This window comes from Dipodomys merriami, unplaced genomic scaffold (assembly GCF_024711535.1).
Source record: "Dipodomys merriami isolate MVZ:Mamm:240054 unplaced genomic scaffold, mDipMer1.0.p SCAF_62, whole genome shotgun sequence".
In the NCBI taxonomy this organism is placed as follows: Eukaryota; Metazoa; Chordata; class Mammalia; order Rodentia; family Heteromyidae; genus Dipodomys; species Dipodomys merriami.
This window is the reverse complement of record NW_027206202.1, coordinates 5,884,024-5,900,684: the sequence shown is the minus strand read 5'-3', so window position 1 is coordinate 5,900,684 and position 16,661 is coordinate 5,884,024. Positions and strand designations below refer to the sequence as shown.

Below are 16,661 nucleotides of genomic sequence, written 5' to 3'. Positions count from 1 at the left end.
TCATGTGCAATGGTCTGCTTTTATTTATTTTTTTGGTCAGTTGTGGGGCTTGAACTCTGGGCCTGGCCACTGTCCCTCAGCTCTTCAGCTAAAGACTAGTGCTCTACCAATTGAGCCACAGCGGTTTATTGGAGATGAGAATCTCACGGACTTTCCTGCCTGGGCTGGCTTTGAACCATGATCCTCAGATCTCAGCCTCCTGAGTAGCCAGGATTACAGGCGTGAGCCACTGGTGCCCAGCTTGCATGTTATTTTTAGAAAATTATCCTCACGTTATTATGGTGTCAAATTCTATTTGACTTACAGTCAGCAAATGTCATTCTTTTTCTTTTTCTTTTTCTTTTTTTGGGTCCAGTCGTGGGGCCTGAACTCTGGGCCTGGGTGCTGTCCCTCAGCTCTTCAGCTCAAGGCTAGCGCTCTACCACTTGAGCCACAGAACCACTTCCAGCTTTTTTCTTTTTGCTTATGTGGTGCTGAGGAATCGAACCCAGGGCCTCATGCATGCAAGGCAAGCACTCTACCACTGAGCCACATTCCCAGCCCCGTCATTATTTTTCTTTTAGATTATCTCAATAATTGGATAAAAACAAATTCATGACTTTCAGGCACTTTATTATTTACTATTTAGTAGTTAGTTGGTTGTGGAACTTGAACTCAGGGCCTGGGTACTGTCCCTGAGCCCTTTGGCTCAGGCTAGTGCTCTACCACTTTGAGCCACAGCACTTCCTGTTTCCTGGTGGTTAATTGGAGCCTCATGGATTTTCCTGACTGGGCTGGCTTTGAACCTCGATCCTCAGATCTCAGCCTCCTGAGTAGCTAGGATTACAGGTGTGAGCCACTAGCGCCTGGCTACCTACATCACTAAACTGCTTGCTTCTTCTGTCTTCTCCTTTGTAAACCATGTTGAAAACTCTCTCATTTACAGGATCCTGAAGCTTGTTGGGAGAGCCTAGAAAACTGCGTTTCAGCTGGTGTGCCAGGACTGTGGGTGAACACTAGGTGGCTGCAGAGCATTGCAGCCAAGCAAACGAGTTCTGAGTTGGGAGTGCCCGGCTGCTCACGCTGCTCACACAATGAAACTCTGTCCCCTCCGATGATTCTGCTCTGAAAAGGTGAATTTATCATGGAAACAGCCCAGCTGGTCCCAAATAGATGAGTGGGTCCTCCAAAAATGTGGTACCTATGCACAATGGAATTTTACACCACCATTAGAAAGAGTAATATGTCATTTGCAGGGAAATGGATGGACCTAGAACAAATCATGTTGAGGAAAATCAAGCTCAGAGACACAAATGGTGCATGTCTTGCCTCATATGCAGAAGGTAGATCTAAAAGACACCAGGACATGAGAAAACGTAGATAATGAGACCAAAGGAGGACACTCTTAGGGGAGGAACACAAAAGCATACGGCCTATGTGCTTCTGATCATGTGATATTTATCAACATGAACTCCAGGAAATGGAAACAACAAGTTTTTTCTTTGTTGTTTTTCTTTCCTTTTCATCTTTTCTGTTTCTGGAGGGTAAGGGGAGGACACAGACATGGAGGGACAAAGGGTAAACAAACAAAGGCAGCAGTGGTACACTGTAGACACTGTGTGGAAAATGAACTATACAACTTGTGGGTGGGGATGGGAGGGAAAAACTAAGTGAGTGCAAGGGAAGGGGTGACATGCCCTCACATGTAACTGTAACCACTTTGATAATAACAATAAAAGCAAAAAGGAAACTCAAAGGTTGAGTCTAGAGCATTGGATTTATGGAGCTCTCAGGATCAGGGGGTTGATCTACGTGAGACACACAGTACAGAGGTGCTGGCACTGTGTGCTGTCCCTGTCCTGGGATTGTTGGTGCCATACAGAGATGGCCCAGGCAGGCTATGGCTTTTATCTACAGTATCACAACTGAAGGATGGAGATTTTCCTGTTGTATCTAGACTTCTTTTCTTTCCAAGAATTTCATAGTAGACGGCAAAATTTTTTTTGGGGGGGTCGGTCGTGGGGCTTGAACTCTGGGCTTGGGCGCTGTCCCTGTGCTCTTCAGCTAAAGATAAGCACTCTACTGCTTGAGCCACTTCTGGTTTTGTAGTGGTTGATTGGAGATAGGAGTCTCATGGACTTTCCTGCCCGGGCTGGCTTTGAACCTTGATCCTCAGATCTTAGCCTCCTGAGTAGCTAGGATTACAGGTGTGAGCCACTGGCGCCTGGCGACTTGGCAAATCTTACACCATGAAATAGCAGGTGTTTGCACTGTCCCCTGGCTTTTTCTCAAGGCTGGTGGTCTACCCTTGAGCCACACTTCCAATCTTTAGATGGTTAATGAGGATAAGAGTCTCACAGTTTTTTTGTTTTTGTTTTTGTTTGTAGTCGTGGGGCTTGAACTCTGGGCCTGGGTGCTATCCTCAGCTCTTCAGCTCAAGCCTAGTGCTCTACCACTTGAGCCACAGCACCACTTCTGGCTTTTTCTGTTTATATGGTGCTGAGGAATGGAACCCAGGGCCTCATGCATGGGAAGCAAGCACTCTACCACTGAGCCACCTTCCCAGCCCCCTGAGTAGCTTTTACAGGCGTGAGCACCTGGTGAAAAGTGTGTGTGTGGGAGTACGCGCATGTGTACACACACACACACACACACACAGAAGAAACCACTTGATAGGAAAAATGAGAGTTCAAGGGCAGCCTGGGTTATACAGTGAAATCCTATGTTAAATAAATAAAAAAACCCCAAGTCATCCAGTGTGGTGGCTCACACCCATAATCCTATTCAGGAGGCTGAGCTCTGAGGATCTGAGGTTTGAAACCAGCCCAGGCAGGAAAGTCTGTGAAACTCTTATCTCCAATTAAAAAAAAAAAGGCTGGAAGTGGTGCTATGTGGTCCCAAATGGTAGAGCACCTAGGCCCTAAGTGCAAGCCCTAGGAATCTCCCCCACATGAGATCAGTTTTCACCAGAGCTCGTATGATTTTCAGCTTGGTTAATTGCTCAAGTATCTTCTTTCTTAAAACTAATCTTCCTCATTTTCTGACCAGTTTGAAGTTGTGCAAAACTAAAGTAATAGCCTCTGTCATGGCAGCACAGATGACTGCTCTTAGAATATTGTACAAACTCAGTAAGGTAACAGCTTTATGGACATACATATTGGGTCTACTAGAAAACACTCAGCTATTTTTTTTTGCTCATGGCTGGCACTCTACCCTTTGAGCCATACCTTCAGTCTACCTTTTTGTTGGAGTCAAGAGTTTCATGAACTTTTCTGTTTAGGTCAGCCTCAAATCTGGAGCCTTAGATCTCAGCCTCCTGAGTAGCATTATCCAACTAGATTTTAAGTTTTAAAAGTATTCTCAAGCTGGGTGCTGGTGGCTCATGCCTGTAATCCTAGCTACTCAGGAGGCTGAGATCGAGGATCTCGGTTCAAAGCCAGCCCGGGCAGGAGAGACCGTGAGACTCCTATCTCCAATAAACCACCAAAAAACCAGGAGTGGCGTTGTAGCTCAAGTAGCAGAGCGCTAACCTTGAGCAGAAGAGCTGAGGGACAGCACCCAGGCCCAGAGTTCAAGCCCCACAACTGACCAAAAAAAAAAGTATTCTCATTACTTAGTAGAAAATTTTCATGTGCTTCATATAAACAAATGTATGTTTATAATAAAAGAAAGAAGACTTTATATACTAGGCACTGGTGGCTTACACCTGTAATCCTAGCTACTCAGGAGGCTGAGATCTGAGGACCAGGGTTTAAAGCCAAACTGGGTAAGAAAATCTCTGAGACTCTTTTTTTTTTGTCGGTCATGGGGCTTGAACTCTGGGCCTGGGCGCTGTCCCTCAGCTCTTCAGCTCAAGGCGAGCGCTCTACCACTTGAGCTACAGCGCCACTTCCGCTTTTCTGGTGGTTTATTGGAGATAGGAGTCTCACGGTCTTTCCTGCCCGGGCTGGCTTTGAACCGCGATCCTCAGATCTCAGTCTCCTGAGTAGCTAGGATTACAGGCATGAGTCACCAGCGCCTGGCTTCTCTGAGACTCTTATCTCCAATTAATCACCAAAAAGCCAGAAGTGGAGCTGTGGTTCAAGTGGTAGAGTGTTAGCCTTGAGTGAAAAATTAAGGGGCAGGACACAGGCATTGAACTCAAGCCCCAGTACCGATACCACAAAGAAAAATAGAGCAACTTACACACACAGTGTATTATGTGTATATACAAACATGCTAATTTATACAATTCATTTTTTGGGGGGAGCACAGGGCTTGAACTCAGGGCCCGATCACTGTCCCTGAGTTCTTTTGCTCAGGGTTAGCACTCTACCACTTTTGAGCCACAGCTCCACTTCTGGTGTTTTTGGTGGTTCAGTTAAGAGTCTCAATGACTTTCCTGCCAAGGTTGGCTTTGAAATGCCATTCTCAGATCTCAGCCTTCTGAGTAGCTAGGATTATAGGCATAAGCCATCTGTGCCTAGCTTATACTATACATTCTGAGATGCAGATTTGTTAGGTGGAGCTTGGAAATTGGTTAAGTAGTGGGCTCAAGGACAATCTTTAGTGGAACTGGTCTTGGTTGACTTAGCCTCATGGCAGTTCATCTGTGGATCTGTTTAAATAGCTTGTCCACGGAAGGCTAGGTGGACTTCAGCCTTGTTAGCTTAAGAACAAGAACCATCACTACCATTTGAGAGTTGAGTGCATGTAGAACCCTGTACTGGCTTATACTGGCTTCTCCCAAACTCCAGGGCTATGTATGAGAGAGGCCCTAACTCTTCACATTCTGGAAACCTCTGCAAAGCACTCCTTTTCTGATCTGACAATTATTGCATACACCAGCAGTTCCGGCAGGAACTTGGGCAACCTGAGCTAGCAAGGGGGATGTCAAAATAAAGGCCACAAACCATACTTCCTCTGGGCAGATTTTCCAGAAATGTCCCCTCCTCCCACTCCAATTACATCACTTTATGGCATTCAGTATTTTACATTTATTTACTTATTATTTGCATGGTTACTGGCTGAGTCTGCCCCTACTCTGGAATAAGCTCTATGAAGGCAAGATAGTGTATTTTGCTGTGTGTGTGCGCGTGGGCACGCGTACTGGGATTTGAACTCAGGACCTAAGCTTGCTTTCTCTCCTTGTTATTTATTTTTTGCTCAAGGCTAGTGCTCTATCATGTGAGCCAGAACTTTTCTTCTTCTTCTTTTTTTTTTTTGGTAGTTAATTGAAAATGACTCTCCTGGACTATCCTGCAAGTTTAGCTTTGAAAAAGAGATTATCTCAGCATCCAGAACAGCCAGGATTACAGGCATAACCAGGCTGGGCCTGGTATGTCTTTCTCTGAAGGTGTACCAAACACTATTAGAAAGCATAAAAAAGGCCGGGCACTGGTGGCTCACGCCTGTAATCCTAGCTACTCAGGAGGCTGAGATCTAAAGATCATGTGGTTCAAAGCCAGCTCAGGCAGGAAAGTCCATGAGACTTTTTTTTTTTTTTTGGTCTGGTCGTGGGGCCTGAACTCTGGGCTGGGCGCTGTCCCTGAGCTCTTCAGCTCAAGGCTAGCGCTCTACCACTTGAGCCACAGCACTACTTCTGGCTTTTTTCTTATGTGGTGCTGAGGAATCAAACCCAGGGCCTCATGCATGCAAGGCAAGCACTCTACCACTGAGCCACCTTCCCAGCCCCAAGTCCGTGAGACTTTTTATCTCCAATGAACCAGCAGAAAGCTGGAAGTAGTCTGTGGCTCAAGTGGTAGAAGGCTCTTCTTGAGCTGAAGAGCTCAGGGACAGTACCCAGCCCCAGAGTTCAAGTCCCACAATTGACAAAAAAAAAAAAAAGAAAAGCATAAGAAATCTTCCATGAAAACCTGCAATTTTATGAGCACTTTTTAGACTAATTTCTTCAGGGAGATCATGACAACTAACAGGGACAACATGTTTCATACCTTCCACAGCTCCAGGTCTTTCTGCCTATGGGATCTTTTCATATTATCCTTCAATTGAAAAGAGAACATGCATGAAAATATAGTTCAACTGGGAGCTGGTGGCGCATGCCTGTTATCCTGGCTACTCAAGAGGCTGAGATATGAAGACCATGGCTCAAAGGAGCCCAAGCAGAAATGTCTGTGAGACTCATATCCAATTACTCACCCCAAATCCAGAAGTGGAGCTGTGGCTCATGTGCTAGAGCCTTAGCTTTGAGTGAAAAAGGGGCAGTGCTTAGGCTCCAAGTTCAAAACCCAGTACTGCACACACTCTCACAAAAGCAAAACAAATACAATGCCTTGCTTTAGCTTACTGCTCAACGGGACAGACCCTACCAGTAACCATGCAATACATAATTACAAAGTACTGAAAGAGATCTTGTCCAGGCTCTGACTTCAAGCCCCAATATCAGCATTCTCCGATTCCCAAATGTTGCTGTTTATATCTTGTTAGAAAACTGTCCAGCCAAAGTGTCTAGCCTGTGCGCAGAACTGAGATTCAGGATAAGACACCTGAGAGCACGGAGCACAGCTCAGCACAGGTGCCACTTAGTATCTTCTGAATATCACTGACCCCATTTCAAAACTATCTTACAAAGGCCATAGGCTTGTTTGGCATTTGTGTTATCTGTGTCTTCTGCCCCATTATGGATACCTGAGGTTTTTAAGAGCCATAGTGACATTCTAGCAGCTCAATGAGGGGGCAGTCCCAGAGAGCCATCTGAGCTTCTGCTTGGTCTATTTACACTTGCTCTTTTCCTTCCTCCTCATTTGTAACTCAGGAGGTTGAGGAGACAGCAAGGCTTCTTCCATGGATGGAGGACCGGCACACTGGGACACCAAGCTCTATGATAAGGTCTGCTATGGAATTTGCTGTTACCTGTAGGCAAACCATCTCCTCATGCTGTTTTGGTTTCTTCCTGTGCTTGCCAAATGTAAATAAGATGTATGCCAGTATTCTGTCATTATATTTTTTTGTCTGTTGGGGCTTGAACATAGGGCCTGGGCGCTGTCCTTGAGCCTCTTTGTGCTCAAAGCTAGTGCTCTACCACTTGAGCCGCAGGTACCACTTCCAGTTTTGGAGTGATTTATTGGAGATAAGAGTCTCCTGGGGACTTTTCTGCCCCAGCTGTCTTTGAACTGCAATCCTCAGATCTCAGCCTCCTAAGTAGCTGGGAGTACAAGGCATGAGCCACTGGTGCCCAACAATATAGAGTATTTTAAAGGTGTGTGTATTTCTCTAGGCTGGCTGTACAAATTTAAAGTGAAATATATTGGTTTCAAGCCAGGTACAGCACTCAACCACTCAAAAATGGGAAGTAGAGCTGTGGCTTCAACAGTGCTGGCCTTGAGGAAAAAGAGCTGAGGGACAGCACTCACGCCTAGAGTTCAAGCTCAGGACCAAAAACAAACAAACAAAAAATTAGTTTCCTAGCAGCCATCCAATCACAAGTCCTTGGGATCAACAACAGCCACTAACTTTGTTTCTTATTTGTGACACTGTGAAGCCTTAGGGCTGCAGTTAGGTAGGCTTGTTGCAGTTTGGGGCACACCTTTTGGTTAGAAATGAGATTAATTATTATTATTATTTTCTTATGTGGTGCTGAGGAATCGAACCCAGGGCCTCAGGCATGCAAGGCAGGCGCTCTACCACTGAGCTACGAGATTATTTTATGTTACTTCTGTTACTTACACCCTCTGCCTGTACTTTATTTATTTTTATTTTATTTTATTTTTTTGGGTCCAGTCGTGGAGCCTGAACTCTGGGCCTGGGCGCTGTACCTCAGCTCTTCAGCTCAAGGCTAGCACTCTATCACTTGAGCCACAGCGCCACTTCCGGCTTTTTTCTTATGTGGTGCTGAGGAATCGAACCCAGGGCCTTGAGCATGCAAGGCAAGCGCTCTACCACTGAGCCACCTTCCCAGCCCCTGCCTGTACTTTAGAAACATGAAAACTTTTCCTTAGGGACAGAGCAGATTTATAAGGCACTTATCAGAGAGAGCAGGAAGTGGTGACATTGTAGACAAACTTGCTACTGAACTTTCTTTAAAATGTTTTGGGGGCCTGGTGCTGGTGAACTGAGGATCACAGTTCAAAACCAGCCCAGGCAGGAAAGGACATGAGACTACCTCCAATTAACCCCCAGAAAACAGCAAGTGGTGCTGTGTCTCAAGTGGTAGAGCACCTGCCTTGAGCTGAAGAGCTGAGGGACAGTGCCCAGGCTCAGAGTTCAAGTTCACAGCCGACAAAAAAAAAGTTTTGGGGGCTGGGAATGTGGCTTAGTGGTACTTGCCTAGCATGCATGAAGCCCTGAGTTTGATTCCTCAGTACCACATACACAGGAAAAAGTGGAAAGTTGAATAGAGTGCTAGCCTTGAGCAAAGGAAGCTCAAGGACAGTGTGTGTGTGTGTGAGGGGGGGCATATTTGGGGTCAGATTTGGTAAGGCATAGGCTTGGGTATTGGTAAGTAGTAGTCTAGGGCACTCCTGTAATGACTGAATAAGTACCCTGCCTTGCTCCTTTTTCTGCCACATCCTACGTCATACTAGGTATCAAAACAACCCATTAAAAAGAAGCCAGGCACAGATGGCTCACTCCTGTAATCCCAGCTACTCAGGAGGCTATCATCTAAGGACCATGGTTTAGAACCAGACTGGGCAGTAAAGTCTCTGAGACTTTTTATCTCTACTAAACTACCAAAAACGAGGAAGTGGGGCTGTAGCTCAAGTGATAGAGCGCTAGCTTTGAGTATAAAGGTCAGGGATAGTGCCCAGGCCCTGAATTCAAACCCCATGACTGGCACAATAAACAAATCCCCCCAAAGATTCATTAGAGCTAGGCGCTGGTGGCTCACTTGGAAAAAAGAGCTAGAAGTGGAGTTGTGTCTCAAGTGGTCCAGTGCTAACTTTGAGTAACAATGCTAAAGATCAAGCCCCAGTACCAGCACTCAAAAACACCCATTAGGAAAAGGTGATGGGTTTCTTAGCAACTAATAAAAGCATTTGTGGGTAAAGAAATATGTCAGGTTTCTTATCCATGGGTCAAGACCCCACTATTTCATAAATGAAAAGCTCAAGTACAAAATGAAGTCAACCAAAACTTTAATTTGTCTTGAACAGAATTATAGTTTCTGGTGCAGTTAAATATAAATTCATTCTCCAAAGAAACTTCAGTAAGTGTTATTAGGGGATCTAAGAAATGTATTCCTCCGTAGTAGTAATCACCTGGTAGCCAACAGGAAGTTCAGACACAGGAACACAATTGTAATCTTTCAGTTATGAAATATGACTTAGGTCTCCTCCTGCTATATACAATTAAAAAAAAAAAAACCTTTCAGGGTAAACCTCCCAGGTCTGAGTTCACTTTTTTTTTTTGTCGGTTGTGGGGCTTGAATTCTGGGCCTGGGCACTGTTTCTGTGCTCTACAGTTCAAGGCTAGCACTCCACAACTTGAGCCGCAGCGCCACTTCGGGTTTTCTGGTGGTTAATTGGAGATAAGAGTCTCATGGACTTTCCAGCTCGGGCTGGCTTTGAACTGTGACCTTCAGATCTCAGCCTCCTGAGTAGCTAGGATTACAAGCGTGAACCACGTGCACCCGGCTCGAGCTCACTTTTAAGATTGGTGGCGCTTACCTATAATAATAGCTACTCAGGAGGCTGAATCTATGAGGCTTTCATCTCCAAAGGCCACAAATGGAGCTATGGTTCAAGAGATAGAGGGGTAAAAGGAAAAAAAAAAAAAAGCTCAGAGACAACGCCTAGGGCAGAGTTAAGACCTATGACAGTCCCCCTGCCCCCCTAAAAGATAAAGAAGCGTCGGGTACAACTTTGGTCCGTTAGTGGAAGGAAACGAAGCAGCCAGGTGCTCTACTTGGGGGGTCTTCATTGATGAGGGTACCACAATGGTCCCACGACTGGTGGGTCGCTCCCAACTGAGGCAGAACCTTCACTCCTGCTTTCTGGAAGCCTGTGGCCCGTCCTGGGGAGCCAGGAGCTACAAGGGACGGAGGGGCCGCGAGGAGGGAGAGGGATCGGGGGGTAACAAGCATCCTCCGCCCCCTCCTTCCCCCCAGCCCCGTCCCCGCGCCGGCTCTCCGCGGGACTGCCGCGGTCCGGTCAGCCCCACCTGCGATCAGGAGACGCGGCCGCCCCAGCACTGGCTGCGCACGCGCGCACGTCTCTGAGCAGCGCCCGGGGCTGTCCCCACGACCGGGTCACAGTCCCGCCAAGGAGCAGGCGCAGGGGCCAGCAGGTACAACCACCACGGAAGGACGGCGGCGCCTTCCGGTCTCTGAAATCATATCCAAATCCCTCCACCATGACCGCGGCCTCGGGGACTCACATCTGACAGACGCGCGTCGCAGCCAACACTCTCTTCCTTCCCCCTCCCCACTGGTCCCGCCTCTTCCCGGGGCGGCCGGCCCGCTGATTGGGCAGAGGGAAATGCGCCGGAAAAGCGCCTCCGTCGTCGCTCCAATGTGCCCCGTGTGGAAACCAACCCTGGCGGCTGCGCCGTTCCGCGGGCGGAAGCGAAGGGGACGGTAGAAGGCCGCGCGCCGGCCGCGCTCTCCCCCACCCCGCCCCCTCCCACCCCCTTCCCCGCCTCGGCCCCGAAGCGGCCGGATGGGCGGCGAGTCGGACACCATGGCTCGAGCCGCGACGGCAGCGGCGGCGGCGGCCGGAGGCGGCGGCGCCACCTCCTCCTGCTGCTCGCCCCGGCGGTGATCGGAGCGAGCGGCCGCGGTTCCCTCCCCCCCCACCCCTCGATGAGACTGCTGGCATCCTGGCTGTGCCTGAGCCTGGCGTCGGTGTGGCTGGCGCGGAGGATGTGGACGCTGCGGAGCCCGCTCAGCCGCTCCCTCTACGTGAACATGACGAGCGGCCCCGGCGGGCCGGCGGCGGTGGGCGGCCGGAAGGAGACGCACCAGGTACGGCGGGGTGCGCGGGGCCCGCGGGGCGGGGCGGGGCGGCGGCCTTCCCGCGCGCCCGGCCCGGCCCGGCCATTGTGCGGCGCGGCGCGGCGCGGTGCGGGGCGCCCCCTCCGTCCCGGCCCCGCCGAAAGTTTGCCCCGCCATCACGGCGCTCCGGGCTCCGGGCTCCGGGCCCTGGGGCCCCCGGGCGCCACGGTGCCTTTTGTTTCGCGGTGTGGGCGTAGGACGGGCCTCCCTCCCCGAGCTCGGGCCTGGGCACCCCGGATTCCTCCCTCCCCCCCCATTGTTCCCCCCACTGCCACCCCTCCTGTCCCCGTGGTGTCTGCTGTCTGCTGGCGGGCTGGAATAACTTTAGATCCGGAGCCATCCATCTGCCACCCTGGAAGAGATGGAGCCAAAGCCACACCAGGCCCCGGACTGCTTCCCTACCCCCCCCCTCCCCTTCGCCCCCCCCCCCCCCCGAGAAACGCGGTGGAAAGCCTTGTCCCTCTTTTTGTCTAGCTGAGTCTCTGATACAAAGGGTCGTAAAGGAATGTAACGGCGCCCGACGAACCGTTCCGTTGACATTTACCAACCCTCCCTCCTCCCCCCCCCCCAAGCAGTTGAAAAATGCCTTTGACAGCTGAGGGCGGCTCACGCCTGTCATCCCAGCTACTCTGGAGGCTGAGGTCTGAGGATCGCGGTTCAAAGCCAGCCCGGGCAGAAAGTCTCTGAGACTCTTAACCTCCAATTAACCACCCCAAAGCCGGAAGTGGAGCTGTGGCTCAAAGTGGTAGAGTGCTAGCCTTGAGCAAAAGAGCTCAGGGACAGTGTCCAGGCCCTATGACCGGCCTCCCCTCTCCTCCCCCAAAAGTCTTTGACAGGTCCCCAACTCCTCACCTGCGGACCCTCTTCTCCTTTTCTAGGAGATAGGCCCTTTAAACTTGTGTTGAGTTAGCTAGGAGGAATGATGCAAGCTATTAACCAGGAAGAGATTTAAAATAATGGAGCAGGAGAAACTTGTTTTACGACTAGGAGTTGTGGGTCCAGAGTCGTGTGAGGGTCACACTCTACCACTTTGAGCCACAGGCCCACTTCTGGCTTTTTCAGTTTTTGTGGTACTGAGGAATTGAACCCAGGGCTTCATGCATGCTAGGCAAGCACTCTACTTACTAAGCCACACTTCCAGCCCCTATGATGGCCTTTTCTTTGGCTCAGTGGAGTGCCAAGAACATGGAGTATGTATAAGTCAGCTGTAGAATTCTTTGACTGCAGTATTACAGTGTAGTTTGTGGTTATCCTTGCTTAATTATCTGTGTGTGTCCCCATGCTCCATTACCTGTACTAGGGCTTGAACTCTGGGCTTGGGTGCTGTCCCTTAGCTTTCTTGAATTTATATCAAAGAGGGCTTTGAACTGGGAAGTGCTGGCTTTTTGTGTGTGTGTGTGTGTGTGACAGTACTGGAGCTTGAACTCTAGGCCTCACACTCACCTGGCTTTTTTTTTGCTTAAGGCTGGCACTCACTTCTTGAGCCACGGCTCCACTTCTGTCTTTTTGGTGGCTAATTGGAGATTACAGTCTCTTGTGTTTGCCTCATCTGGTTTCAAGCCATGATCCTAAGATCTCAGCTTCTGGAGTAGCTAGAATTACCGGTGTGAGCCGGTAATGGGGTACCTGACTTCTGGCCTTTTGCTGGTTAATTGTAGATAAGAGTCTTAGAAGTTTGTCTTCTTGGGCTAGCTTTGAACCTTGATTGTTGACCTAAGCCTCTGGAGTAGCTAGGATTACAAGCATGAGCTACAGTTGCCTGGCAGTTTGGCTTACAGTCAGCATTTGTAGTACATTTTGTCTTTCTAGAGAGCAATTATGGATTACTGTCATGTCAGTTTGTGTCCCATAATTCTCAGGTTTTCAGAAAACTTGCATCCAGCTTGATTTCATGTTTTAATAAAGGTAAAGAATTCTCTAAGGAAGAGATAAAGTGATTCTCTTATAAAAATAACATTTAGTTTTTTTTTTGGGGGGGAGGGCGGAGATAATAAACTAGGGCTGAAACTCAGTACCTGACACCTTTACTCGTTGGCTGGTGCTCTACCAACGAGCCATGCCTCCAACCCTAGCATTTAGTTTTTATGAAGTAACTACTTGTACTAGTTAGTTTATAAAAATATTGTTTTTGTGGTACGGGGGATAGAGCGTAGGTCCTGGAGGCTGGGTTTCATTTACCACTTAACTATTGCTATTTATTTGTTTATTTTGCTGGCCCCAGGGGCTTGAACTCAGGCTATCCCTGATCTCCTTTTACTCAAGGAACTTTACCACTTGAGCCACAGCTCTAATTCTGGCACTTTCTTTTGGTAGTTTATGGAATACAAAGAGTCATGGACTTTCTTGCCAGGGCTGGCTTTGAACCTTGATCCTCAGATCTCAGTCTCTTGAGTATGAGCTAAGATTAATAGTTGTGAGCCATGGGCACTCGGCTCCATTTTATTTTTAATGGAATCCTAAATTTCTATATATTTTTTGAAATACCCCAGTGATTGTGATGATTTGTATTGTTAGCAATGTATATAAACTTAGTATGCAGTCAGCATTATGAAATTGCATGTATTGTCCTGGCTTAACTATTTAGCATTGTATTTGAAGTATTACTCAATGTAGAAACAACCCTGAAGTATGATATAGCACTACTGTCAGCACTGTCACACTTCTGTGGAACATGAATAGTGATAGAGGAAGATGCATTGGAAATGTCATTTTTGCCAAGCAGGTAAAGCCTGGATAGGCCAAGCCTGGATAGGAAAAAAGGAGGCTTGTTTCCTTTGACATGGAGTTAAATAAAGTTGGGTCTCTTACCTGTTGGTGTTTAAGATGACATTTGTGATTAATGCAGCAACTTGGTATGTTTTTAGTGCCCATATAATTTCAACATTGTTTATTTTACTTTATTTTATGGATGCAGTAGACATGGCCTCAGTATTTCTAAAAGAGAGTACTAACTGTACTGAATTTTTTTTAGACTTTTAAAAAAATTGTTGTTATAAAGGTGATGTACAGAGGGGTTACAGTTACATAAGTCAGGTAAAGAGTACATTTCTTGTTTTTGTTTTTGTTTTTTTTTGGGGGGGGTGTCTGGTCGTAGGGCCTGAACTCTGGGCCTGGGCGCTGTCCCTCAGCTCTTCAGCTCAAGGCTAGCGCTCTACCACTTGAGCCACAGCGCCACTTCTGGCTTTAAGAGTATATTTCTTTTTGGACAATGTCACCCTTTCCCTCACTCCCAGTTTTTTACCTCACATTCCCACCTACAAGTTGTTTAGTTCATTTTCAACATGGTGTCCAGTGAGTACCACTGCTGCATTTGCTCACCCTTTGTCCCCCCATTTCTGTGCATCCCCTTATACTACTAAAATATACTGGATTTTAAAGCTGAATTAAAAACTGGATATTTCAGGTTCTGGGTGTGTGTATGTGTGTGTTAGTTAACCAGCTGTATTAGCAAGTTGGTAGATAATTACTCCAGGAAGAAGATTATTCTGGTGCTTTCTGAGTATTAAAGAGGATCATCTCTTAGAATCAGACATGATTTATTGTTGCTATTATTGTCCTTTTTGGAGACAGGGTCTCACTGTGTGGCCCAGACTGGCCTCAAAGCTCTGGATCCTCCTGCTTTATCCTCCTCAGTGCTAGGATTACAGAAGCATACCACCATACCCAGTCAAGTGTTCTTTTGAGATGAGTACATTTACATTATGGAAGTAATTGTCCAGGAATAACGATTAAAGTGAACAAAAGCAGTGTGTACAGAAACCTCTGGAGATGAAACTGAGCAGGAGACTGTCCTTTGTGCATTGTTGCTGAGTTGATGATGTGCTATTTCTTTTATATTCCAGGATCCCAGGCTTGCCACAGAACTTTGTTACTTGTGAAGTAACTTTAATGTTTTTTTTTCCCCCTTCAAATTAATAGTTTTATACAAAGTCTTCTGGTGTTCATTTGGGCGTGTGGGTTCCATAGCCAGCCACATCTGGTTCTTTTGGAGTTGCATGAAAGTAGGGTTATGGATTTGATTGAACTGTACTTAGCACAAATTTTCCTTCTGGTTGTTTTATTAAGGAATTATAAGGAGGATTCTTGGGTTAAGAGAGATCTTGGGTAATGTGTATTCATTAGAAATTGCGATTTCGTTAGGTTAGCCTGGAGATACAAGGCGCCTTCATTTGGTTTAGCTCTAAAACTGAAGTCGCAGTGCCATTTGACTAACTTGGGGATTTACGTTTCACTTTGGGCAAGTAAGAAGCTTTCTAGGTGCCTGTGGCTGATGCTTAAAATCCTAGCTGCAGTCAGGCACTGGTCTCTCATGCCTATAATTCTAGCTACTCAGGAGGCTGATATCTGAGACTTGCAGTTTGAAGCCAGCCTGGCAGGAAAAGTCCATGAGACTTATATTCTATAAAGTACCAACCTCCCCCCCCCAACAAGCCCACTCCCTCTCCCCCAATACTCCCCCCAAACCAAACTGTACATGGAGGTGTAGCTTCAAGTGGTAGAGCACTGGCCTTGAGCAAAAGAAGCAGAGAGACAGCACCCAGGCCCTAAGTTTACGCCCCAGGACTGGCACCCTCTGAAAACAACAATAACAATCCTAACTGCTTAGGAAGCTGAGATCTGAGGATTCCAGTTTGAAACCAGTCTTGGCAGACAAATCCAAGGGATTCTTTATCCATGTTTAACCAGCAAAAAGACAGAAGTAGAGGTGTGGCACAAGTGATAGAATGCCAGCCTTGAGCAAACAAGCTAAGTGAGAGCTTGGGGCTTTGCGGTCAAACCCCAGTGTCAATGCGCATGCTCTCTCTCTCTCTCTCTCTCTCTCTCTCTCTCTCTCTCTCTCTCTCTCTCTCTCTCTCTCTCTCTCTCTCTCTCTCTCCTCTCTCCATATATATATAGCTCACAGACTGGATTGGTCTCATTGACCTTTTCTGAAGAGTTAGCTGTCGTATTTTTTTAACATTTTTAAAAATTAGCATATATAAGTCATGGCGTGGGAGGTAGGTTCATTGTGATATTATCATACATGCATACAATGTCCCCTGATCAAATCCACCCCCAGGTTTTATTGTTCAGTTTTCATACATATTTTACATATACATATAAAGTACTTGAACCGTATCTGCCCTCTTTCACCTTCTGTTTGCCCTCTCTGCCCCTGTTGGTACTCACCCAAACAGAATGGTTTTGTACTCTTGTCATTCTTTTTAGTATGCCCTAATTGTACACAGGGGTTACACTGTGATAGTTCACACCCACACACATTATATTTTAATCAAATTATCCCGTCATTCCACCCCTCTGTTATTCACAATAGCCAAGATATGAAAACAACCCAGATGTTCCACAGTAGATGAGTGGACCCAAAAAAAATGTGGTACCTATTTTACACAGCCTTTAGAAGAATAAAATTGTCATTTGCAGGAAAATGGATGGAGCTACAACAAATCATGTTAAGAAAGCCACGCTCAGAGAGACAAACGGTACATGTTCTCTTTGATATGCAGGAGTTAGATCTAAAATGCACTGGATGTAACAAGATTCTAGATATACACGGTGAGACCAAAAGGGGATATTCTTACCAGAGAAACACAAAGGTGATGCCTAAGTGTCTCTTCATATTTATATAAAATAATATACATACTGAAACAAACTCCAAGATAGGGAAACAAGAGTCCTTTTTTCTTTTTGGTTGGTCATGGGGGTTTGAACTCTGGGCCTAGGCACTGTCCCTCTGCTCTTCAGCCCAAGGCTA

General features: G+C 47.0%; 1 protein-coding gene across 2 annotated transcripts in view; it reads left to right on the top strand.

The window, feature by feature from the left end:
- The first annotated feature begins 10,536 nt into the window (after nt 1-10,536).
- Mettl9 (methyltransferase 9, His-X-His N1(pi)-histidine) overlaps nt 10,537-16,661 on the top strand; it is a 50,509-nt gene continuing 44,384 nt past the window's right edge. Inside the window, exon 1 of one of the 2 annotated variants that reach the window (XM_070004349.1) lies at nt 10,537-10,879. In XM_070004349.1, coding sequence (XP_069860450.1) covers nt 10,718-10,879 — 162 coding nt within the window. In that variant the 5' untranslated portion in view covers nt 10,537-10,717. The remainder of the gene's footprint in view (nt 10,880-16,661) is intronic. The other variant, XM_070004348.1, reaches the window with a different exon arrangement.